Genomic DNA, 26,496 nt, shown 5'->3' on the forward strand with positions numbered 1-26,496 from the left:
ACAATAATTTATTCAAAAAACTAATTATGATATCGAATAAAAGGATTAATTTTCTTGAATGTTTTTTTTTCGTGTTTTAAAATGATTTTCTGAGAAAAAAAAAATTTCAAATCAAATGGGCTCTGACGGAGACCTTTATTCAGCTATATAAAATTAATAGAAATGTTCTTTTTCTTTCTTTCTTCTTTTTTTTTTTTTTTTTTTGTTCCACTAATACAATATTGTATTGTACAAGTTTGCTTTCCACGTATTTTTGTACACTTAACTCTTAGGCGACTGGTTTTACAAACTGGTTTGTTTGGATAAGCATGAAATTGCTAACAGCACGTTTATTTTTGCCTTTCTCTTTTTCCAACCTATTGTCAACATTGTGACTCCGTCCTATTTGAAAATCCTGATGTTCCCGATTATTAATCCTTTCCTGAACGCACCTTAAATGCGGCACGGAATGCACAATCCACAGTGGCACCTCGCAAGGCTTCTACACGTACACCACAGCCTCAAGACAAGCCCAAGGAAGGTGAGTGTCCTGATGAAATGAATATCGCCAATTTTGCACTCGATATTTTATTAAAATGATTATTATTATTAAAAATATTTATTATATCTTTTATTCAACGTCATATAGCGTATTGTTTATGTCATTTAATTATTACATTATCATTTATTGCATTATCTGTTAATTTTTTATCATATTCTCTCTCTCTCTCTCTTTCTCTCTCTCTGTCTTTTTTACAATTCATTTTTATATCATTTGTCTTTCTCATTGTGGCTAATGAGTGCAAAGGGTTAAAAATCTTTTTCAGGATCATTAAACAGAAATCATTATATATATATATATAATATATGTACTAATTTTAATTATCATTTCTTAATAGCATCACTTCATCGAATATCAGTGTCTCTTTTGATTATAAAAAGTAATCATCAAGTTTTTTTTCAAAATAAATTTAACACAACTTTGTATTCATTCGATCGTTCATTCCAATGGTTTATAACCATTTACTCTTATTCCGCAAACGAGAATCTGGTATTTGATGATTGAATTGCACTTTATATATAGATCCTGCTATATCGATCCTTTAAGCTGGTGATGGAGCATAAAATTAAATCATCGATGTACGGCAGATCGGTTTTCTTTCTTTCCATCGTGGAAATATTTAATCGAATTGTGTAATGATATTTACAATAAGTAATAATAACGAAAGCTAACCTATAAACTTAACCTATATACTTTTCTCAGTAAAAAGGGAGAAGGCAGAAAAAAAGGTCTTCGATTCAATTTTTACACAATTCGACTTAAATGATAAATTTCACATGATCTTTATGTCTTTCAGCATATTCTTAGGCCAATTACTTCTGCCTTTCGCTATAATCAACATAAGCTACGTTCATTTACTTGCTTTTATTAACTGTTTTTAGCAGGTGATGGAGACATTCTACCCGAGACAAACGAGTATTTATGTAGGAAAATGATTAATCATATTTATTCAAATATAACACCAGGAAAATTTGTTAATATTGCATCTCATTGAAATATTTCACGATTATATTAAATAAATTCTATTCTGATACAATAATCGAATACAATAATTTTTGAAAAACAAATAGGTAAATCAATTTCACGAATTGAATCATGTTTTTCGATTAAATCGTGTAAAAAATTTATTTTTCGTTCGAAAGGTAAGCACACCGGTGATCACGAAAAAGTTGATATTTATTTTGATTGTTACGATTTTAAATTTCAATATATGCTTGTACGTATGCGTGCATCTTTCCTTGCAAATAACGGATGCTTGTTCATTCGTTCGTTTCGACAATTTGTTTCGTTTGTGTTATTAACTATTATTAATTTAACGTTCTTTGTCTCATCTTATTACATCCACAAGTATCGACAAGCTTGAAAATCATTCATCGTATAAATGTTCTTTCACTTATTTTTAACAAATAACGTATAGAGATACGATGTTTAGCTTCTGTATCGATATCTCGCTTCCATCGAGTGATCTTTCTCGCTCTGAATATTCAAAGTATAGCATGTTAAAATTGGTGTATAGTGCATGTTCAGAAACCTGCACGTCTATCCACGCGAGGAGAAGCGACACCACCTGCCACCTCTTCGAAACCTCCGCAAGGTCTATCTAGTCCAACAAGTAAGTTTATTTCAAGGATTAATTATTTTCTTCATTCATCCTCATTCACGATAAAAGGAAGGTCGTGCAAAAAAAAAAATCAGATTAATCCATGATGATACGATATCATCATTATTATCAATCTCCTCCAAGAAATTTCGAAACGATTAATTTCATAATTTGAAAAGAAGCGCAAGATAATCGTGTAAAAGAGAAAATATATAAAAAAAGAAGACAACGTTCTTCCATCTACTTATAATTAAAAGAAAATTATAGAAAACGTAGTAAAAAGTGTTGTATTGCGTCGGAATCATGCGCTAAAATAATTCATCTCGTCATTTAATTTATCTCTTGGCCCAGCAGGACAAGTAGCCCCAAATTCGTCCACGAATTTACACCCCTCCACGATCCTTAGAGTCTCGTCGACTGAACGAGCTGTACAGATTTCATTGATCATTATATATCGAATCAATTGCTTTTTGTCGATAACGAACAATGCTTTCTGGGATATCCCCTCCTTCGCATCGAGCACACCGTACAGTTTCGATATATTGTGATTCTTGTCGGATAAAATGGGTATGTTCAATTCGCCCAGTCCACCCTGTTTCCGCGGTGTGATGGCCCATGCTAAATGTGCGTACATGGAGTCTGTAGAAATAGCAACTACATCGCAACCTGTTTGCAATTTGAAATGAAATTAGATTTTCTTTTCTTTTTTTTTTTTAATCTTAATTTAATTCACGTCGAGTAGAAAATAAGGAGGATGAACTATTATTATTATTATTTTAATAGTTACATAATAGAAATGAATGGAAAAAATAATGTACCCAATTTATTGAACTCCTCGATGCGATCACTGAATTGTATCATCTCCGTGGGACATATGAAGGTGAAGTCATAGGGATAAAAGAGCATTATTAAGTACTTCTCCTGGTACTGTTTTAAAGATATCTCTCGTAATTTTAATTCAACTACTGCAATGCCCGACCAGGCTGGCGCTACAGTCATCAACCCAGGTATCACCTGTACCCCTGATACACGCAGCTTTTCCGGTTGCTCCTCGTAACAGATATCGGGTGATTCTATCGTGCTTTTTAAAATCGGGTCAAAAACTGCTGTCATCTTGGCTTATAGAGATAAAAAGATCTTGTAAAAGTAAACGGTTTCTTTACATACAACGCGAATGTTGGCAAATATTATCCCTGGTAACGGAAACAAAAGTTGAGAGAGAGAAAACAAAGTTTTGCTTTCACACCTTTCGATATTTCGATTTTCGATTACTTTCATGAAAACTCTTAATTATCAATTCGTTTCGAATACTTCTGATTTCCGATAGCAAAAAGAAAAGAAATTTTTTTTTCAAAACATCCGACGAGATAGACAAATTGGTAGAATTTCAAGATTCTTTTCTTCAAAGACTTTAAAAAGCTTTAAAAAGAAAAAGCTTCGAAGATTGATTCTTTTTTGCCAGAATTTGATAAAAATCTTGATAAAAAGTAGATCTCGCATGAGCATGTTGCATGAGCAGCGAAAAGATTTCTACGATTTTAACAAATTCTCGCCTTCTACTCTCCTTTCATCATAATTTTATATATATATATAAAAATAGGCTCTCGATGTGACGTGTAAGTAGCTAATAACATAATCGCGCGTGTTGCGTGTGTCGTGTTGAAAGCTCCTAAAGGTGGAAGCGGAAGCGAGTCTGGTACTTTAAGACGTAAGGAACGTAGTCGCAGCAAGTCGCCGTTCAGAAGCTTCCGTTGGAGAAAATCCGCCAAGTCGCCGAGTTTAGATCGCAGTGGCGTGAGTGATGATGAACGCAGCATTTCTGGTAAGCGATTCTATTCACACATCGGCCACACATTGGAGCTTCTCTATTTACCATCGCCTTTTACAACTTACGCCTACTTACAATTTTTTAAATAATCACCAATAATAATATCTTCTTAAGTTTAAATTTTAATCAAGGAATTAACATTAGCCAATTAAAATATAATATCATGATTATGAATTTTATCTAGGTAACGGATAACAGTGCCGAAAAAGGATGCATCGAAGAAAACATTAAACTTACTTTTTACTTTTCAGCTTTACGATCCCAGAAGGATCCCTGAAAGCGTTTCCTTTGTTTTCCTGAATTGTGTACGTGTGTGTATGCGCGTGCGTATGCGCGTGCGTATGGCGTCTCGAGCACGTGTACGAGGGATGTGTTGAACGGAACGTTAAGAATCTGGGTTATGGAAACTATTAATAATGTATGCATCCCACTAATCACGCGTGATCAGAATCAAGTTTGCGATTGACGATTGTATCTTGAATGCGTGTACACGTTTGGGTGGCTGAATTGCATTTCAGCATCGTTTATAACCTCTAATCTAACGATTAACCGTTTTGCTCCTCCTACTCGAGATGGATTTCTTTCACTGAATGTATAATTATATTTGCAACTGTGTTGTACGTCCGGAAGGAAATTGGATGTTATGTAACGTAGATTATCTTTTCCTTCTCTTCAATTCTCGTTTTATTAGTTGCGAGATAGCGTAGTTTCGTTCATATATTATCAATTTCGTCCGTTTAAATTGGATTCAATTTTACAGAACAACGAAGTCCCACCGACGATGAATTCGAAGGCGTGTTGCAACGGAAGCACGAATGGGAGAGTACAACGAAGAAAGCGTCTAATCGATCTTGGCACAAAGTGTACATGGTTGTACGTGGACAAAGCTTGTTTGTATATACGGACCAAAAATCGTACAAGGCAGCGCCTGATCAACCGTACAAGGGAGAATCTCCTCTGGATCTTAGAGGAGCGACTATTACCGTGGCGAGTGATTATACTAAGAAGAAACACGTCTTCCGAGTAAAGTGAGTTCTATCTGTTGTATTCTTGACCACGAACGAATAGACGAATTTATACTTTTTGATCTATTTATCCATAGTTTCTTAAGGAGTTAAGTTCAGAAAAAATCATTATTTTATGTTGTATGATTTTATTAAAAAAAAAAAAAAAGAAAACAATGAGAATATAAAATTTCATATAATTTTTTAGGTCACAAAGCGGATCAGATTTCCTATTTCAGGCTAAAGATGATTCTGAAATGAACGAATGGGTTACCGTGTTGAATCAAGCGGCACAAGGTACATCAGGCGCGGGCACATCCAGGGCGCACACTTTGCCCGCGCCCACGCAAGCCGAAACTAAACGACGTAGTTTCTTCACTCTCAAGAAAAAGTGAGTCTCTCGTTAGAAGTATGTGAAACGTTCGGAAAAAAAAAAAAAAGAAAGGATAATCGCGTGCGATGACGTGACGTCGACATATCACGTAATATAAAAAGACGACAAAGTTCATGGGATTCGATACGAAACGAAGATTTATTTAGTCGAGAAGCTTTTTGCCCGTTCAATCCTCTCTTCTTTGCTTTTAATCATCGTTTCATTTTAAATTAATTTACATCGATTTCATAAAAAAAAAAAGAAGAAGAAAATTCTTTCATATTGTTTCTTTCGTGCTGACGATTTTTTTAAATCACTTTCATTTATCTATTTATTACGAGTGCTGTGACAATTGTTAACGTGAATTGTTGTAAGCATTGTTAATTGCTCGTAATGGATATTACAAGGTGTGTATGTTAAACCATGGACTTTCTAACATTTTTTTCCTTTTTTCTTGCATTAATCATCCAATAATCTAATTTTTCGTTAGCATTTCGTCATCGAGTACGTTTGAGAGTAAAGTAAAACGAAGACCCGATTAAATACGTGTTCGAAGCTGTAGGTATTTTAATATTTTACATTTTGTTCCTTTTTCTCGATATTCATTGTTCATCGTTATACGAATAGCAGGATCACCTCGGATAAAATTATATTATTATGAATTATTGTTTGAAAGATTCGAGGTTTTCCCATGTCATTTCCATCTCACGATAATACGTTTAACGCTGGCAGACATCTTTCCATTTCATTCGATCACATTTGCATATTTTATCATATTTTAGAAAAGCCAAAAAGTAGAAAGTGTGAAACCAATGAACTGTAAGAAAACAGTACACAATTGGAACAACATTTAGAGAGATTGCGGTGAGTCGCATAAACAATCATTAGATCATTTTTTTACCGTCGTACTACTGCACGATTTTCATTGATCATCGTTTAACCAGTTGTATTTCTCTCTCTCCTTCTGTTACACTTTTTGATTTCATTTTTTTTTTTTTTTTTTTTTCTCTCATTTATTAGTACATCTCGAGAGGTACAAGAGGAATGTTCTTCCAATTGTGAATGCGGAATGATATATATTTATAAGTTCTCTATAAAGATGAGAACTATATACATACAGTGCTTAACTGTGTTTCATATGCACGCCTATATAAGGTTCCTTTCATTTAAGTCGCTAATTACAGTTATGTCTCGTTATCCGTTATGTATATTTTTTTTTTGAAAATCTTTAATCATTAATTATCAGAAATAGATGCGATAATAATTTCTGAAGTAAAATTAAATACTTCTAATGAATTTAATAAAAAAAAATTATTAATTATTTACTTTACTTTCTATGGATTTTTAATGTTAAAAAAAATAATATTTTAAATTAAATTTAACGAAAGAATATATATGATTGAGTATTAAAAAAAAAATTTGATGTTATATGTTATATATCAACGAATTCAGAAATTATTGCATTTGAAGATTGTAGAATTTTATGAACTATATTATTTAATAGAGTCAAGGAATATTGAAATATTTGAAAGTATAAATGTATATGGATGAAACAAAAATTAAGAGAAAGATTGAAGGCAAAGTGAAAAAAAATATCGCATTCCATCAAGAAACGGTTTCACTTTTACAAAGTGAAACATTGCGGGTCAACGAAATGCGATTGATGATTATCATTCCTAAACGACAGCTGTACTTTAGCGACAAAACATTTCAAGAGTTCAAAACCGAATATATTTGGCTTATTCTAGAAAGTACAAGAAGAGAAGAGAATATGAAACACAATCATTTTAATCGTGTCACCAAACCAAAGCTCAGTTCACAAGGTGCTTCTTATTCGCATTTTTCATTGCTTTTTCATGAAACGTTTCTTTCGTTCGCTCTAGTATCATGTAATGTTATTATTATCTATGCGTAGACACACATGATTTACTGTATATCATTGTTGGATTATATTGTGGCCATCCTTTTGTCATTGCTTCATTATATCATCATATTATATCATTTGTTCACGCTTTTTTGCTGATCGGAAAAAAACTTCCAGAGAACATCATCATCTTGGTTTTGAGTAAGATAAGAACACTGTTGGAGGTAAATTTTGGCTCTTCACGCGACATTTAGACGCGTGCAACTAAAAGACAGAGCTGGTTCATGCATTAACTTACTTTAATTGTCCACATTTATGTGTGTAGCATCCGTATTTGCTCGTGTCATTGAGCGATAGTATAGCATTCATTTAGCAGCATCAGAAGATATTTTAAAACGTAGTACTATTGTCTTCATATATAATACATGGTGGTCTATTTTAACTTATCCATTTTATTATTTTTGAGAAATATATAAATGAAACAATTATTTATTATGATTTAAATTGAATTAAATTTCAAAGTGGACTTAGAGATGAAATAATTTAAGAAAAATGGAAAGGTGAAAAATCGACTGCACTGTGTTTATGGATATTCAACACTTATTCTTGCCCAATACTATGAATATTAAATTTTGAAGAGGCTAGAGCGCTTTATTTTATTTTGTACACTTTATCATCAATTTATAGAAAATTGTATTTTAAATATGTTATTTGTTAAAGAATAGACGTACATTTTTGATTAAAACATTTTTCTATTTTAAATGTAAGATTTGATTTCAAAATATACACACATATAATTTTTATTGAATTTGTTCAAAAAAGATGAATATCATTATTAACTGTAAAAAGATAAATAAGAATAATTTAGCTCTACGCCTCATTTATAAAAAATTACCTGTTGCATATAAAACTGTAACAGAACAGACACAAAACACATGCCTTCTACGCACGGTGCGTTAACACTTTTTTTAATTTAACGTTTGCTTTGTTTGCCAATTTTCAGCTAAACTGGAGCAGTGAAGTTCGGTATAAGCCGCTCAGCACAACACACACAGTTTAATAAGAAATGTTTCGTCGCTCTACGTGGTTAACAAATAAAAAAAAAAAAGCAACGCTGATTATTAAAATTAGGAGACATACACGCGGACATGGTGTTTGAAAAAAATATTAAAAAAAAAAAAAAATGAATCGAAGGACAATTCAACTTGCTATTATAACATTCGTGTCGTTTTATGAAATACGCCTATTCATCTTCGAATATTATTCGCCAGAAAGAAAGAAAGAAAAAAAAAAAATTAAAATAGAAAATATTTCAGCAGCTGTCTGTATGTGTTTTCACGCGCGTGTAGGCCATTTAAAGTCTCTAATTGCGTTTTTTTAATTTTTTCCAAAAATTTTCGAACACACTTTGCAATATATCGCTAGTTGAGAAAATGACACACACATACATACATACACACATTCGATAATGTCCCACGTTAGCGTGATCGAGTTACTCGAATATGGATATTGATCGTCAAAATTAATTCTATACTTTTTTGGCATATTTGCATGGCAACGCAATAATGATAACACAATACAAGATAGATCCTGTAATTTAACCCTTTGCGCTCCAACGATGACTTTCCGACATCATTTGCATTGATGGGGCAACTTGAACGGCGACAATATTTATTTATTGATTTTTTTAGAATATCGCTTCATAGATAGGTTTCTAAGCTCTTTACGTGTAATCTTATAATATGTAGAATAATATATTGTTAAATGGTTAGATTTTTTATCTCAAATTAGACCGGGATCGCTGGTCGGACGACATCTTCGGCGTTAGTCTGAGTTTGACAATATTAAAAATGGCAATGTTAAAAATTATTATTTTCAAAGTTTTTGAGTCTTGTAAGCATTGGTAATGAAATTAGTTCAAGTGAAGATGAAATAAAAGGTATAGAGAAATAAGAAGGCGAAAAGTAAGAATAATAGATAATGTATGTGAAAACAATAGTAGAAGTAAAGATATCGCAGAAGACAGAAAATTTCAAATGGATAGCATGCACAGAATCAGAAAATATATTGCGAAGAATACAATTTGTATCTCAAAAAATCTGCAGGACCGCAAGTATCTTCGAATATAAATGAATTAGATTTTTTAAACTATTTTTTACTGATGAACTTAATGAAATAGTACGAGAAACAAATAATTATGCAAAAAAGTTAAGAGTACTATTGCTCTGACTTGCTTTGACAAACCGAGGATGCATCTTACTTCATAAAATATGGAACAAAATATTAAAATATAAAAGTTTTATGCGTTAATTTGTGTGTGAAATTATAAATTAGCTGTAAGAAATTCCACCGAACGCACCAAATGCGTGCAAATCGTCTGAAGTTGCTAGTTCGACCAAGCGAAAAACAGTCTTGGAGTGCAAAGGATTAATATGTGGTATTTTATATAGTTTTTTTTAATATCATTAAGACGATCATTTGTCTTTGTAATTTTATTATTAATGTCATGTTACTGCAAAAGTTCTTTAGATATTTGAAAGTCAAATAAGAATTCAATCTTGAATTCATGCTACTCAAAAAATAGAGAGAAATCATATATTGAAACAAAATGAGTCAAATATGAAAAGTCGACAAATGATCTGTCATGTTTTGAAATAATATGTACTTGTTAATATTTCTTTCTACAATTTTCTACATATATTTTATCTTTTTTAACATTTTAGATATTTCAATGTTGAAATAATGCCTTAGAATATATTTATATTCTTGTTTTAATTGCAAGTTGTTGAAATGTTGAAATAATTGAAAAGTAAATTTTTTAATCTTTTTATATTATATTAAATAAAAGTTTAGATAAAAATAAAAAATAAAATTACTTACAAGTTATAGAACTATAATGTTTTTATTTTAGAAAAAATTTTTATAACAGAGCTTATGCAGTGACTTGATATGCGTTGTTGCTCGTCTTAAGAAGAAAAGAAGCGTTGTATAATTTATATAATTTATAATTTTTGCCTTTGTTTTATCTATTGTAAACAGCTCAATTGCGCGATGCACGTTCATTTGCAACGACTGTACGTACACTTTCTCGCCCTGCACGTTTATTTTAATTTCATATTTCTCCGCAAACGGTTCGTTTGCGTTTCGATAACTGCCATATATATATTTTTAAGCGGCACACTAACTTGGGACATAATATATATATAAATATATAAATATATAAATATTATATATAAATATAAATAAAAATTAGCTTTAAAAAAATTGTTAAATATATGCTATGCCGCAAGGGATACGCATTGGAGGATTATAAAAAAAAAAAAAACAAATGGAACACACATTGTGTAATAATTTAAAGAATTTCCTCTTATATATGATCCTAAAAATATGATTCTACGGAATTAAAAAAAGAAAGAAAGAGAGATATTTAATTGTTCTTTATAGACATTTCTGCGTGTGTGATACAGTTTTTATTGAGCGAGTTTTTAATAATTAGAGAAATCCAGAAACTCAGAATGATATTAAGATTATGTTTGGAAATATCTCGCTTGATACTAACTGATATCCTATTCATATTACGATCACGTGATATTCTTATGCTTTATTTTTCGTTCTTTTTCTTTTTTTTTTTTTTTGATATTTTTAAATATTTATCATGTTCATTTTTTTTTTGTTTCGTACAAAGAGTATAAGAACAATTTAATATTCAGACTTATATTCGCAATCATTTTATTTCAATAACGATTATTTAAGAATTAATTATTTTTACAAGAAAATTATTTTTATTTTAATATCATCTAATTACAATGCGACTCATTTCAATTGACGTCGACTTGTTCCATTATTCTTGGAATGCACTTTATTCTAACGCGATAATATATTTCTCGCAATAAGACCTCTGAGTAGCACATGAGGATACGTTTGTAAAACGTCTCATCTTTTTTACTATATTATACTGTGCGCTTCATACTAATTTGTACATATGATCATTATCAATGCAGTGTACGCCTAGACAAGAAGATGAAAAGTCATAATTAACGAACTTAATCAAAAGAAAGAAATGAAATCGACAACAAGTTCGCTTTTTTCTAGTTTAATGCATGTGCATTTAGTGGATATTTTTTAAACTATTCGGAGTCGCATTGCTACACTACACACAACTTAATATTTCATAGCTATGTGTTTTATATATAAATATAAATATGATTATATATATATATAAATACGAGATAATGAAGGACGATAAATTATAAGAAATAAAAATGTTTATGATAGAAAATATATGATAATTGTAAAACTATATGATAATTATATTTATAAAAAATCCTTTGAATATTCCTATTTCCTTATATAAATATCATTATAATTTTATAAGACTATTCATAAGTACGTATAATTATCAAATATATTTTTATTTAATTCGATTAAAATTTTATAGATTTATTATTTTTAGGAAGATAAATTTTTAACAAATTTTTATACGCAATAAAATTATTTATCATCGTAATTTAACCATTTTTAATCGCATATTTTATTTGAATATACATATCGTAAAGAGGAAGACCTTGATGAAGCCTCCAGGAAGTGATGGTCATTATCTAATATAGTTTTATTATTACATCTGAGAGTGACCATTAAAAGTACTTACTCCCCTAGCGATGGCTTTCAATTTTATTACGAATATTTTTGTCCAATAACTATGTTATAATACGATAATTGCATCACGAATGTTACAATTTATATTTTAATATTATTATTTCTTAATTATTAACTTTTACAAATATCACAACTTTTTCTTTCATTTGCATTTTATTTGTAATTAATATTATGGATCGATTTAATATATAAAAAAATAGATATATTGATTAAAATATTATTATTTTAGTATTGTTTTAAATAATACGTTAATAATATTTTTAATGTTTTTTTAAAATTAATTCTGATTAATTCTAATACAATTTAAATTTAATCGTATTCCAAAAATAATCCGTAATCGCTACAAGATGTCATTATGTGTCCAATGCGTGATTTTTCTTAAGGCAGTTTTCATTTATTAAAGACAAAAATTAGAATATTAGAATATTTAAAATATGAATAAAATATGATGAAAGAATATCAGTTTAACTTTTTTTTATTAAAATTTTTAATTGTAATTGATATTTATCATTAATATTTATCATTCTTTAATTTTATTTTACATAAAGTCCGATATACAATGAATTGCGCATGCGCATTGATCTGTAGTAAATTGGATATATAGTTACTTGACTTGAGACATTCTATGTCTACATATACATATATCTTTAGTTTTATATATATATATATATGTACATAATGATTAAAGAAAGTTAGTCTGAGCAAGATGGCCGGTCGGACGACTTCGGTCTTATATTACTCTGCACTTTTTTTGCATTTAATATTATTAACGAGTTTCAATAACGGGCAGAGATTTGGTCTCAAAGCAAAAACTCTTCATATTACGGAAGATTATAATTCTTATGGTTATAGACAGCCGCTTGTCATTAATCGAGACGAATATTCGGATGTCAGCGAAACGTCAGCTAGTCGAACGCGCAGGGATATTCCTTCACAGATCTCAAATAATGATCCAAATATCACGACAAAGGTATGCAATTATCATTTTCTGTTTTAGTACGATTCTGATACTTTTAATCCTATTCGAAACGATAATTCCATCGATTCATTTACTGCATAAAGTAGTATATTGTTTTTGTTCTCTTATCACTGCATACTTGTTATTCACCGATAGGAGAGATTTTAGAATTTTACGCGGCAGATAATAAGGGCGGTATATACAACGCTGTCTTTGTGCAGCAGACAGCGGAGAACGTAATTGCCGTATTATGTCCCTTCCGGACTAAATTTAATCAATCTTGACGAAACGGAGTAACGCGTCATAGTCGTTCTGTTATTGACATGCAGAGGTCAGTAACCGCTCTATTCGTCTTCTTTATTTCGGCTTAAGCGTTCATTGATTGTTAAATATTTTTTGATCATGAAAATCATTTTGTTCATTTTATAACATATACAAGAAAAATTACAAATGATTGTTTCTAACTTCAATAAGCATAAGTTACACGGCGAAAAATATTTTAACATTTATGCGTACTAAATTTCAAATTTATTTTTCTCGAAAATAATAAACTTTGGACAAAAAACTTTATTTTACATTTTTTCTAATCACAGTTATTTAATAATCAGTTAGTTTGTCTCCATGGTACGCATTATTCAGTTCCAATCGCAGTGTCAAATAAGGTATCAATACATTCATGTAAAAGTCCTAAACAAACATTGATTATATTTGATAACTAGATAACATTTAACACGGTCATAATTCATAAATAAAATCGAAATTATTGTTATTATAATGATTGATCATTACGTTATTTATCTTATCTTTTTCAATTATTATTAGATTAAATTGATAGAAAGAATATTTTCAATATTTTCTTATAATTATTTTTGATAGTTAAATTTAAATTTTAAATTTTTATTTGAAATATTTCAAAGAAACGTAGAAGAAAATAAATGAGGAAAAAATGCAGCATATTATTTTCTTCGAAGCGCAGATTAATACTATTTATATAAATGTTCTCTGATGATACAACAATACGTGACAGTTACTCATAGGTAAGCATATATATATATATATATTATGTACATATATATATATATATGTGTCATGCTAGTAATGTAATTATATTCAATACATATCTAAAGTAAATATATATATATTTATATGAATGGCAACAAAGGAATATTATGTGGTGTAACGACCAAGTTAAATCGTTAAAATATGTTATATTCGTAAACAGAGATTAAGATATTCGTCATTTGTAATAGTATTTAAAATACGTGTAATTTTTTAAAAATAATTATAATCAAAAATTTATATTATACATTTTTTTCCATAATAATAATTGTAATTATAAATTTAAATTTACGTCATAAAATATAAAAAGTAATATTTTTATAGTATTTTTAAAATAAATTTAATTATTTTTTAGAAATTTTACAAATTGAAATGTACATAATATGTACAAAATAGATTAAAATTTTTGATATAAAAATTTCGTCTTTGTTAGATTAATATTTTATATAATAAATCATATATAATTATATATAAATATTAATTAATAGACAAATATTACCAATAAATTTTTACGAATTCCTTTCACTTTTTTTTCCTATATATAATATACTTGCATTGCAGGAACAATGTCCTTGAAGTTATTTAAGATCACAGAACAGAAGAAAAAAGAAAAATGAAAAATGAAAAATATCTTTTTATTTATATTTTTTTATATGTATTTCAAATTTCTTTTTGTTATATTTCTCTATATTTATTTCAAACATAAATTAATATATTTATAATGACATAACATTTGTTTTTATTTATCAATCGAATATCGTATCTCATAGATATATTATTTAAATCATTGCCATAATCATTTAACCATATCTGTAGTAAGAAATAATAAAATTTCTATTCCTAAATAAATAAATATGTTTATTCATTTTTAACATATTTTTAACTATACTATTATACTATGTGATGATAATTTCATTTTTGAAAATAATGCTGTATTAAAAAAATTAAAAATTTGTATGTTTTTTATTTTCATAGGTCAATGCTTTAAATGATTCGCATCAACAATTAATAGTTCATTGGGTAGGAGAAAGATCAAATGTGATAATATGTCTAGCAAGAGACAGTACACCAGTAAGAAGCAAAAATCCCACACCTAGTCCTAGTGCTGTGTACATAAGTTACAATTATGGCGATACATTCGTCAATATAACCGAAAAATTCCGATTCAGCACTTTTCAACAATACGCTACTTTGGACAAATTTACTAATCATCCAAAATATAACAGATTCGTAAGTTTATCTTTTTAGCATTCTCAAGTTTTCTTAGCTGTTCGTTATTATCTTAATTTTATTCTATATCTTTCAGTGTATTTTTGTGGACAGTACACATAGATTACTTTTTATCACACCAGACAATGGTGAAACTATCAATGAAGTGTCAGTACGATTTCATCCTAGTGAAATCTCATTTTATGAAAATGATGTTAATATTGTTCTTGCTTTGGATAAAATGAGTCCTCTACCTAGCGTAAGTTTTATAATTTTATATTGTATACTATGTATATATATATATATTTATTATATTGATGTTATATTTTTAGCTATGGTTTTCGACGAATACAGGCTACAAATGGACACTATTACGTCCTTATGTGAAAGCATTTTTTTGGTCCCCTGCACCTGCATTGATAATCGAACGAATGCACTCAGATGGGAGAAATACTGTTTATCAGATTGATTTGCAAAATAACTTACAAAATGATTCGGTAACACGCTTAATTGAACCATTTACATTGATCATTTCAGACGTGGAAGACTTTCAAATTAGAGGCGATTATAGATTTGCTACGTCAAAGAAAAAGGCACGTAAAATAGGCTAAGTATGAATTATATTGAATTATATTGTTTAAACTTGAATTGTAAATAATTCAAATTTTTTTTCATAGAACGAAACGGAACATTTGGATCTTTATATATCTTATAAAAATTTTAGTTTTATTAAAGCTGAATTTAATACAGCTTTACCAATCAAGAATTATCATATCGTCGACGTTTCGTATAATAGAGTTTTTGTTGCTGCCTCTCACAGTGAAACGCAAACGAATCTTTACATTTCAGAAGTTATAGATCAGAAGATAGCTACATTCACTTTATCTCTTGAAGGAATTCTTACATTTTTCCCAAATAGCACTTGGAAAGATAGTTGGTTAAAGTAATTAGAACAAATAAAATAAAACAATATATGAAACGATGATAAATTAAAAACTCTGCATGTGCTTTTTTTCAGTGATGTATCGGACGAGTCATTCACCGATTTGTACAAAGTAGAAGGTCTCCGTGGTATTTACATAGCGTCACAAGTAAAAGGAACACCAAAATCGGGATCTATCGGCCCGGAACATTTAGTTTCTTTGATAACATTTGATCATGGTGTAACATGGAATCCCATAAAGGCCCCCACTGCAAATCACGAAGGTTTTCTAATTCACTGTGCCAAAGATTGTTCATTGCATTTAAGTCAACGTTTTAGTCAATTATATCCTGTAACGAGATCGGTATCTATTATGAGCTCGAAATCTGCTCCTGGCATTATAATGGCTACTGGAGTAATAGGACCGAATCTCAAGGGTCATCCTGCCCTGTATGTATCCAGAGACGCTGGCCTTACTTGGAAACAGGTTCTCAAGGACTACTACTTCTTTAACATAGGAGATCACGGTGGTCTTTTGGTAGCTGTTAGATACTTCAAGTCACGTGGAGAAACCAGAGATATTTCTTATTCCACTAACGAAGGAGAGACTTGGCAATCGTATGAATTCAACGAAGAAATGCTGCGCGTTTATGGATTGATGACTGAACCGGGGGAAAATACTACAGTTTTCACGATGTTTGGTTCAGCCAGTGGTCAGCATCAATGGCTAATTATCAAGGTTGATCTGAGAAACGTATTCGAAAAAGATTGTACCAAGGATGACTTTAAATTCTGGTCACCATCGAGTTCCGATCAACCAGTGATGTCTTGTGTATTGGGTCGGAAGGAAACCTATCAAAGAAGAGCAGCGAGCGTTAATTGTTATACAGGGGTGGATTATGATCGGCCAATAAAAACGGAAATATGTCCGTGCGATTTTAACGACTATCAATGTGATTTTGGCTTCGTACGAGAAGGAAATCCTTATCACTGTATCAGAGATAAATCCGTAACTTTCTATGATCCTTATGCTATACCGAATACTTGTGAGCCTGGAGCATTTTATAATAGAACTAAGGGTTATATTAAGATAAACGATGACGAGTGTGTAGGTGGTTTAGCCAGAAATTTCGAGCCAGATGAGATCCCGTGCCCTATGAAGGAGAAATCTGAATTTCTGTTAGTTGCTCAACGAGAACACATTTCACGAATAGATTTAATAGAAGAGAAGATAGAAACATTGCCTATTCACGATTTAAAGAACGTGATAGCAATCGAGTTCGATATGAGAAACAATTGTCTCTATTGGGCAGACATTGTTAACGATACCATAGGTAGGCAATGCTTCAAAGATGGTACGAGTTTTCCCGAAATTCTAGTGGAAACCGACTTGAGTTCTATAGAAGGAATGGCGCTCGATTGGGTTTCTAATTTGTTATATTTTGTTGATGGTGTTAAGATGAGAATTCAAGTAATAAGAACGGATATATCAACTATGGGACGAATGCGAAGAACGATCCTAGGATCTAACAATCTACAGAAACCTAGAGGAATAGCGGTTCACCCGATGAACGGATACATGTTCTGGACCGATTGGGCCCCGGGAAATGCTTCGGTATCGAGAGCCAATCTTGACGGGTCGGATGTGAAAAGATTATTCGTGGAGCCAACTGTCGAATGGCCGAATGGGATAACTATAGATCACATAGCGGAACGTATTTATTGGGTAGATGCTAGACAAGATTATATCGGGTCTAGCGATTTCGATGGGAAAAAATTCAAGAAAATAATCTCTAAAAACGAGAGAGTTTCGCATCCTTTCGCTGTCGCGGTATTCAAGGACAATATGTATTGGGATGACTGGAAACAATCTATGATATTTGTTGCAGATAAGGATCACGGTGTCGGTATAACTACTATATTAGGTCACTTGCCAGGTCTGATGGATCTTAAGGTATTCGCTCACAGTATGCAACATGGCAGCAACGAGTGCGCTAATAATACGTGTTCGCATATTTGCGTGGGTGCGCCTCACGGCCATGTCTGCCTTTGTCCCGACGGGATGGAAATGATCGACGGCAAGTGCATGTGTCCAGGAGGAATCACCCCATTTGCCAACTTCACCTGTCCTAGAGTAGCCAGTACGTGCGCCCCGAATCAGTTCACTTGTGCTAATGACGTATGTATCCCAGGATCGTGGCATTGTGATCGGGATAACGATTGCGGCGATAATTCGGATGAGATCAATTGCGCCTCGTTGACCAGTTGCACGCCAAATTTCGAGTGCGATGGCAAGTGCATCTCCAAGCATTGGGTTTGTGATTTTGATGTGGATTGCAAGGACGGGAAGGATGAGATGAATTGCAAATATCCGCAGTGCTCCGAGTCGCAATTCAAGTGCGACAACGGTAGATGCATATCGCACAGATGGCGTTGTGACGACGAGAACGACTGTCGGGATGGTTCCGATGAGAAGAACTGCCCCAAAAAAGAATATCCCACCACGTGTAGGTCTGACGAATTCCAGTGTAAGTCGGATAAATCTTGTATATCGAAGAGTTGGAAATGCGATGGGGAGAAAGATTGCGAAGATGGATCCGATGAGGCCAAGTGCGACGATATGGTCTGTCAAAGTTGGCAGTTCACTTGTAACTCGATGTCGAAGGAGAAACATCGCTGCATATACAATTCGTGGGTTTGCGATGGGGACAAGGATTGTGCCGACGGATCCGATGAAGTAAACTGTACCATCACCGTGCATTCATCGGTTCCTCTACCCAATTCTAATTCTTGTAATAGTTGGATGTTCATGTGTAATAATAGGAAATGCGTGCCTTATTGGTGGAAATGTGACAGCGTGGACGATTGCGGGGATGATTCGGATGAGATAGGGTGTGGCAACGAAGAGGCCGAGGAATGGACCGTAATATATCCCACGGAGCAGTCAAAAGTCTGTCGTGAACATCAATTCCAGTGCTTGAACGGTGAATGTATACAAGATTCGTGGCTCTGTGATGGTTCCAACGATTGTACTTCCGGTGAAGACGAAATACACTGTGGAAGCAGTGATCATTCCTCTTGCAGAGAAGATCAGTTTATGTGTCGTATGGACGGTACTTGTATCCCCATAAGGAATGTTTGCAATGACGTAGAGGAATGCCCAGACGGTAGTGATGAGTTGGGTTGCTCTGAAGAACAGTATTCCAATCCGGCGGCTACGCCGTCTTGTTTCCTCGGTTTATTCCCCTGTGACGAGACACGGTGTATCCCTCTAGCGCAATATTGCGATGGAAAACAGGATTGCGTGGATGGTTTCGATGAGAGCAATTGCGAGAAAAATAATTCGCGTGTTTACCAAGTGCTCGAGATGGGGGTGGACGAACGGTCTATGAATGCTACGAGCTTCGTTTTCTATTGGTTGATGCCTGTACCCAACAATATTACTTTCGAGTTCCTACCTTCGATAGCATATGCCATACCTGGGGCAAACTGGACCAATGCCAGCAATTGGGTCGCTGATATGGAATATCAATTTAACAATTTGAAACCGTACACACGTTACAACATCACCGTTTACGTTAGAATAAAGGGCCAATCTACCGTATTCCCTCCAGCAAAATATTTCACTGTTACAACAGGCGAAGGTGTTCCTTCGGAGCCGTGGAACGTAACCGTGACTCAAAGGAACGGTACTAGCGTAGAGGTTAACTGGCAACGTCCTTTGCATCCGAACGGACCTATCACTGGTTACGAAGGATTCGTAGCGCCACCTATTCCACCTATACGATTCTTCAGACAAAAAACTTCTGCCATTTTAAACATGCCATTCGAGGCTGGGAAAAATTATTCGTTTTGGATAATAGCAAAGAACAAGGAACGAGAATCCGCCTCATCTAACGTGGCTATATTAAATTTCGATGGCTCCGCTAATATTGATAATATCGAAGATCTCAAGGTGGAATCAAAGACCAATCATTCCGTGATTTTGACATGGAAAAAAATGGAAGACGTCTCTTATGTAGTTACACCGAAAGGTCCGACAAATTATCCTACCTTACCGACAATTCCTGTATCCATTAATCGCGCAGAGGTGTCGAGATTAGCTCCAGGAACTAATTATACATTCGAAGTCAGTGCTATAAGGAAGAATTACGCTGGTAAAACTAAGACTATTACTGTAGCTACGGACGGCACTCCTTTGCCGACTATTACGAACCTGGTTGCCCAGCTAGTGAAACCGCACGGGACCTCGGTAAAACTTACTTGGGACCCGCCAAAAAATCCCAGAAAAATAAAATGGCAGTACGCGATTCATTATGCGGTGAACATGATAGAATTCTTCAAGGGTAAGATACAAGGCGTAACTCGTAAATATGGATCTTATTCTCATTAGTCTTGTTATTTTCAGAGTACAAGCTTTTAACGACGAACTTGTCGGCGACCATCAAAGAACTGGAAGCCTGCGAATCTTACGTGTTCGCAGTAGGTGTGAACGGCGATTACGGTGCTGGACCACTGAGTCAACCAGTTACGGTGTTCACGCATTTTAATCAACAAGCTGCACCAAAGAAAGTAAAAGTCACTCCTACGGACAATCTTAATTCCATTATCATTTCTTGGAGTGCCAGTTGTCCTAATATCGACGAGCCTATTAGATACACGGTGATTGAGAAATTTTCTACACTTTTGCATCATTATATACACAGTATATTTCTCAAAATCAAGAATATCTGTTATATCTTCTTCGTATATCGATTTGATATATTTGAATTTTTCTTTATTTAAAATTATTCAAATATTTTTTCCAGATTACTGTGACGGAAATGACTCTAAATAAACATTTCGTAGTGACATTACCACCGACCAATGAAACCGTAATGAGACATAAATTCAACTCGATCAAACATGGTGGCAAATATAAAATTATAATATCCACGGATGTGGAGGACGCTATACCAAGTCCATCGGTTACTTATACGGCGCCAGACATTCAACCTCCTCATCAGGTGAACGTTCTGCACAAGGATCAAGGCTTTATCATTTTTTGGCAAGAACACGATTTACCATCCACTTTGAACAATGTTAAATATCATTACGAGATTTTGGTAGTGGAGGGATCGAATATGATGAAAGAATCGTCTGCCAAAATATATAAAGTTGATCAGCCACCGTATATATACAAAGATGCGAAACCGGATCTTATCTACACGTTCGCAGTTCGATTGGTCACCGAAGAAGGCTTCCAAAGTCCTCTCAGTGAAGTTTTCAGCACTAGATATAGTGCCGGTAATTATGAGAATTATTTTTTTTTAATTATTCCTGATAACATTGCGATATTTCATTGGTACAAGTTAAAAAAAAAAAAAAAATTTTTAGAAGTGTCATCGTTACCAGTGACGATAAATACATCCAATATCCTCTCATTCGCGATACCGATCTGTTTGTTGATTATCGCTTTGGGATCCGCGTTGGCATATTTTGTTGTCAGACATAGAAGATTGACTAACAGTTTCACGCAATTTGCTAATAGTCACTATGATACCAGACGTGGACAAGCAACTTTCCCGGGTACTACAGACGGCTTAGGTATATTTATATATATTGTTTAATATATTAATATTTAGGTTTGAAAGATTTAATTCAATAATCTTTATTTCTAATAAATCCGAAATATTTTAATACATATGAAATTTTTTAAAAATTTTATTTATTTATTTACTTTTGTAATTTTAGAAGAAGAAGATAGTCCTGTAATCCGAGGCTTCTCCGATGATGAGCCGCTAGTAATAGCATAAGCTCGTGAAAAAAATTACACATACAACAACATGACACGTTTGCATCAATGAACATATCCAGAAAAATATTTAAGTATATAGGTGGACCTTATATACACATATATATATACACACGTAATATTTATATTTTAGGAGAAATGTGTTAAGACACTATACGTTTAAATATAAATATATATGTGTATATATACATGTATATATTAGATGAAAGATGACCTGATCATAAAATTGAAAAGCTTTTATGAAAGTGGCTCAAGACTGACATACACAAATACACATACAGATAAAAACATATATATAAATACATACATATATATATATATATGTGTGTGTGTATACATAATTGTAGAAAGTAAACCAAGATTGATCGAATGGACTGTTTAGAGCACTTACATGAAAGCTTTGTGAAATGAAAAAAAAGATTATCTTACGTTTGTAGACTATTATATACATGTAAATGTTGAATTAATTTTACGTCGTACCGGTGGGCCATATAGAAAAATTTGATATTGTTGTTTGTTTGATATTTGTGTAGGGTAAAATGAAGGGCGGTAAATGAGGAAAAGATAGAAAAAAAGAAAGAATTTGTACATATAGCAAATATTTTGTACGAAAACAGCCCAACACTTTTAAGATTTTTCGAGAAATGCCACGTATAACGTTGATTATTGAATTTGTACTATATGTATAATGAAAGAAAATTGTTTAATTATCTGACCAATTTTCATTACTATTATCTTTTTTATTATTATTATTATTATTATTATTATTATTTTTTAATTATTACGTATCATCTTGTAAAATTTTTCTGAAATTTCGAGTTTTATGCTTTGTCAATTTTTTATTTTTTTTTGTCAATACAAAAAAGAAAAAAAAGAAAAAAAAGAAAAATGTGCCATTACACATAATAACTGTGACAAATGAAAGACAATTTTTGACACCGTATTTAAAATACTCGCTCTGCCTCTGCCAAGTTGTAATATATACATATATTCCTTTTCTTCTCCTTGTATACACGTGATATACGAACAAATATATGAACGAGTTTGTTCATAATTAATATATGCATCATTATATACGTTTAGATATATGGCGAAAGTTTGTGATGATGGTCAAAGTTCCGATTTTCTTTTTTAAAGGAAAAAAATAATTGCAGTCCGGGTCGTTAAAAAAGCAAGCAGAGCTGTAGGTGGCACCATTAGACGTGTATAAAATCTCAAATATGTGGCGCTTATTTTTATGTAATTTTTTTAGTATAAATGTTAACAATGTTGGAAACGGAAGCAATAGAGTGACGGATGATTGCTAAATTGTCGGTGCTGATTGCTGTCACAAAAAAAAAATTGTAAATAACGAATAACTTGTTGCTCGTTCGATCGAGATGGAGAGATGGCAGACGGACATGTTGCCTTTTTGAAACGATGAAATCGAAAATCCAGTATAGGCACTCGAATTTGATATTTTACCATTTTGAATTTTATCTTTCGTTCATTCACTGATTTTTTTTTTTTTTTTTTTGATTAATTTTTTAATCTCATCCGAACGAAACAAACGCACAAAAAATTGAATAATTTAAATATTTATGATCTAAAACGTTATATATATATATTTTTTTTTTCTTCTAATGCTTAGAGTGTTATAAGAAACTATTTCGGAAATTTAGAAGAATTTTCTCGAATATAATTATTTTAACACCATTATTTTTTATCATTGCACTGATTTTCGATTAAATTTTGGGAAGATATTTTTGCAAGTAAGATTAGATAGAATATTTAATATTACTTTATATTAAATTTGTATATTATATACAATTTTTTCAATATATATATATATATATATATTAAATTCAATATTGATTAAAATTTTAATTATGTTTTAATCATGTTAAATAATTTCAAACGATTTCAAACAAACTTGTAATCCGATTATTGCTTCTTTTATCACTCTATGCGGTAAAAAGAGAGAGGAAAAAGAAAAAAAGAATGTACTTTTTTTCCATTGCTTTACGAATCGTGCCATACAAACAACGATTTATTGCTCAACAGAGGCAAAAGATAATAAGAGGAAAGTGATCAGACGAGTTGTGGAGGAAGAACAGAAAGTGTTAAGCAGTATTATCAGTTTCGATATAGCTCGTATAAACACCAAAAAAGAAAAAAAAAAAAATCAACGTTTCGAGTAATCGAGATCCACTTGAGTTGCATCTCGATGTCATCGTTTCGAAATTTATCACGATTGTGATAAAACGAGAAGATATTATATATATATATATACACAATATATTCTAAAGATTTTGAGATGGTTGAATTCTAAACTTTTATCGAACATGCGAAACGATACGTGAAATAATTACGTGGAATTTTTAAAACAGATATGTTTCTTGATATTTTTTTTTTTTTTTTTGCGACGATATTCATTCGATATTTTCGAACGAACGATCGCTACTCACATCTTAAAAATGAAATGATATTAATTACGAAATCGAGAAAAAGACGATATTAAAAAAGGGGGAAAAAGTGATATGTGCTTATCGCTAAAAAAAAGGAAAAAAAAAAAAAAGAAATGAAATATGACTACGTCCGTTCGAGTGCTTCGAGATTGAAAAATTTCAGCCATTCCGTTCATTCACGTTTGTTAACTTGCTATACTATATATACACAACATTGATATTTTGATGCGAGATGAAGGGAAGAAAGAGAGAAATCGAAGAATTTTAAGGTATTGCCGAGATTTTTAAATAAATTTCGCGGGAGAGCGAAAAGAGATATCGAATGGAGCTTAGGTTGTACGTGTAAATCTCAAGGGTTATAGAAATATAACAGTGATATATACATAATATATATATAAATATCTATTACGTATACATATAATATATTTGCGTGTAAATAAATGAATTTAAGGCACACAATCTATATTATAACTTTATTTATATTCATCTTTCTCCATTTCTTTCTTTTCTTTTTTTTTAATCTTTCTTTGTATCCAAGACGAATAGAAAACAAGTTAAGAAAAAGTGTATTAAACGAAAATGAATGAAACGCTCGACGTAGTGGGGAAATGTGTATACATATATATATATTTTTTGAATAAAGGTATTCAGTATTTGAGAACTTATTCTTGGGTATAATTTGTAGAAAGACCCGAGGCTGTTGTTGTCGTTCCACTTTTTTGCCAATACGACGAACAGGGAACAACGTGTTTCCGCCGATTGTCAAACTTCCGTTCCCCATTTCAGCCGGAAACAATGAAATTGCCAAAATCACCAGTGTGGAAGGGGCGTTCTTCGAATTAATAAAACGTCAAGAATAGAATTACGAAGCGCTCGAGGTTATTCCTCTTATAAATCCTCTTTATAATCGCTCGAAGCGAACGAGGAAATATCATGAATCATTAATCACTCGAGGTTTATGGATTAGTTTAGACACTTTCCTTGAATGGAAGTAAAAATCTTGTGAAAACTTTCATTCGACTCCCAATGTTTCCAATAATTATTCACTCGATAATTATTTGTACAAGTTAGGGAGACTGGGTATTTTCTCTAAATTTTATACCTCCAAAATTTTCATACATTTTGCATATTTATTTTCTTCACGCATATATCTGTGAATTATATTTCGAATTTCAATGTTTCAAGGGGCGTTTCTATAGAAATCGATCCAAGTTGACGAATAGATCAAAATTAAATAAATTTTATAATTTTTCGAAACTTTCTCAATGTTTAAATTTTAATATCAAGATTGTACAGACATTCAAAAAGATAATTAGAAAACAATTTTAAATTTTAATATCAAGATTATTCTCAAACATTCAAAAAGGCGTCTAGAAGATAAAAATTAAACAAAATGTATAATTGGGAAATAATTTTAAATTTTAATATCAAGATACAGACATTCAAAGAGGCGTATAGAAGAAATAATTGAATAGATCAAAATTAAACAAAACGTGTAATTGGAAAATAATTTTAAATTTTAATATCAAGATACAGATATTGAAAAAGGCGTCTAGAAGATAAAAATTAAACAAAATGTATAATTGGGAAATAATTTTAAATTTTAATATCAAGATACAGACATTCAAACAGGCGTCTAGAAGAAATAGTTGACGACTGAACAGATAAAAATTAAAAAAAATGTATAATTGGAAAATAATTTTAAATTTTAATATAAGTTGAATAGATCAAAATTAAATAAAATGTATAACTGGAAAATAATTTTAAATTTTAATATCAAGATTATACAGACATTCAAAGAGGCTAGAAGAAATAGTTGAATAGATAAAAATTAAACAAAACGTGTAATTGGAAAATAATTTTAAATTTTAATATCAAGATTATACAGACATTCAAAGAGGCTAGAAGAAATAGTTGACGATCAAAATTAGATCAAAATTAAACAATACGTGTAATTGAAAAATAATTTTAAATTTTAATATCAAGATTATACAGACATCCAAAGAAACATCTAGAAGAAATAATTGACGACTGAACAGATAAATTTCGTAAAATTCAATCGATCTTTCTCGATGTTTAAATTTCAATATCAAGATTATACAGATATTCCAAATCAAAGAGAAATAATAGAATAGATCAAAATTAAAACGTGTAATTGGAAAATAATTTTCGTGAAATTCAATCTTCGATCGATAAATATATAAAAATTCAGATATTCAGATATTACGCCGCGCGATAATT

At 31.6% G+C, this 26,496-nt stretch overlaps 2 protein-coding genes across 9 annotated transcripts in view; both read left to right on the forward strand.

Moving 5' to 3' along the window:
* Positions 1–11,510, forward strand: part of LOC108000573 (spectrin beta chain) — a 30,828-nt gene extending 19,318 nt beyond the window's left edge. For 3 of the 8 annotated variants that reach the window (XM_062079650.1, XM_062079651.1, XM_062079652.1), the window contains 6 exons: positions 464–520; positions 2,058–2,153; positions 3,808–3,963; positions 4,730–4,997; positions 5,182–5,364; positions 8,214–11,510. In XM_062079650.1, coding sequence (XP_061935634.1) covers positions 464–520; positions 2,058–2,153; positions 3,808–3,963; positions 4,730–4,997; positions 5,182–5,364; positions 8,214–8,217 — 764 coding nt within the window. In that variant the 3' untranslated portion in view covers positions 8,218–11,510. The remainder of the gene's footprint in view (positions 1–463; positions 521–2,057; positions 2,154–3,807; positions 3,964–4,729; positions 4,998–5,181; positions 5,365–8,213) is intronic. The other 5 variants (XM_062079655.1, XM_062079653.1, XM_062079656.1 and 2 more) reach the window with 5 other exon arrangements.
* A 1,032-nt stretch (positions 11,511–12,542) lies between these two features.
* LOC108000575 (sortilin-related receptor) lies at positions 12,543–24,714 on the forward strand. Its single transcript, XM_017060993.3, has 10 exons — positions 12,543–12,836; positions 14,859–15,113; positions 15,190–15,351; positions 15,425–15,685; positions 15,770–16,035; positions 16,111–20,360; positions 20,423–20,676; positions 20,823–21,300; positions 21,391–21,600; positions 21,748–24,714. Exons 1-10 carry the CDS (start codon positions 12,573–12,575, stop codon positions 21,807–21,809), a joined length of 6,462 nt encoding a protein of 2,153 aa, XP_016916482.1. The 5' UTR covers positions 12,543–12,572; the 3' UTR covers positions 21,810–24,714.
* Positions 24,715–26,496: the final 1,782 nt, after the last annotated feature.

Source organism: Apis cerana, linkage group LG9, assembly GCF_029169275.1.
Source record: "Apis cerana isolate GH-2021 linkage group LG9, AcerK_1.0, whole genome shotgun sequence".
NCBI lineage: Eukaryota > Metazoa > Arthropoda > Insecta > Hymenoptera > Apidae > Apis > Apis cerana.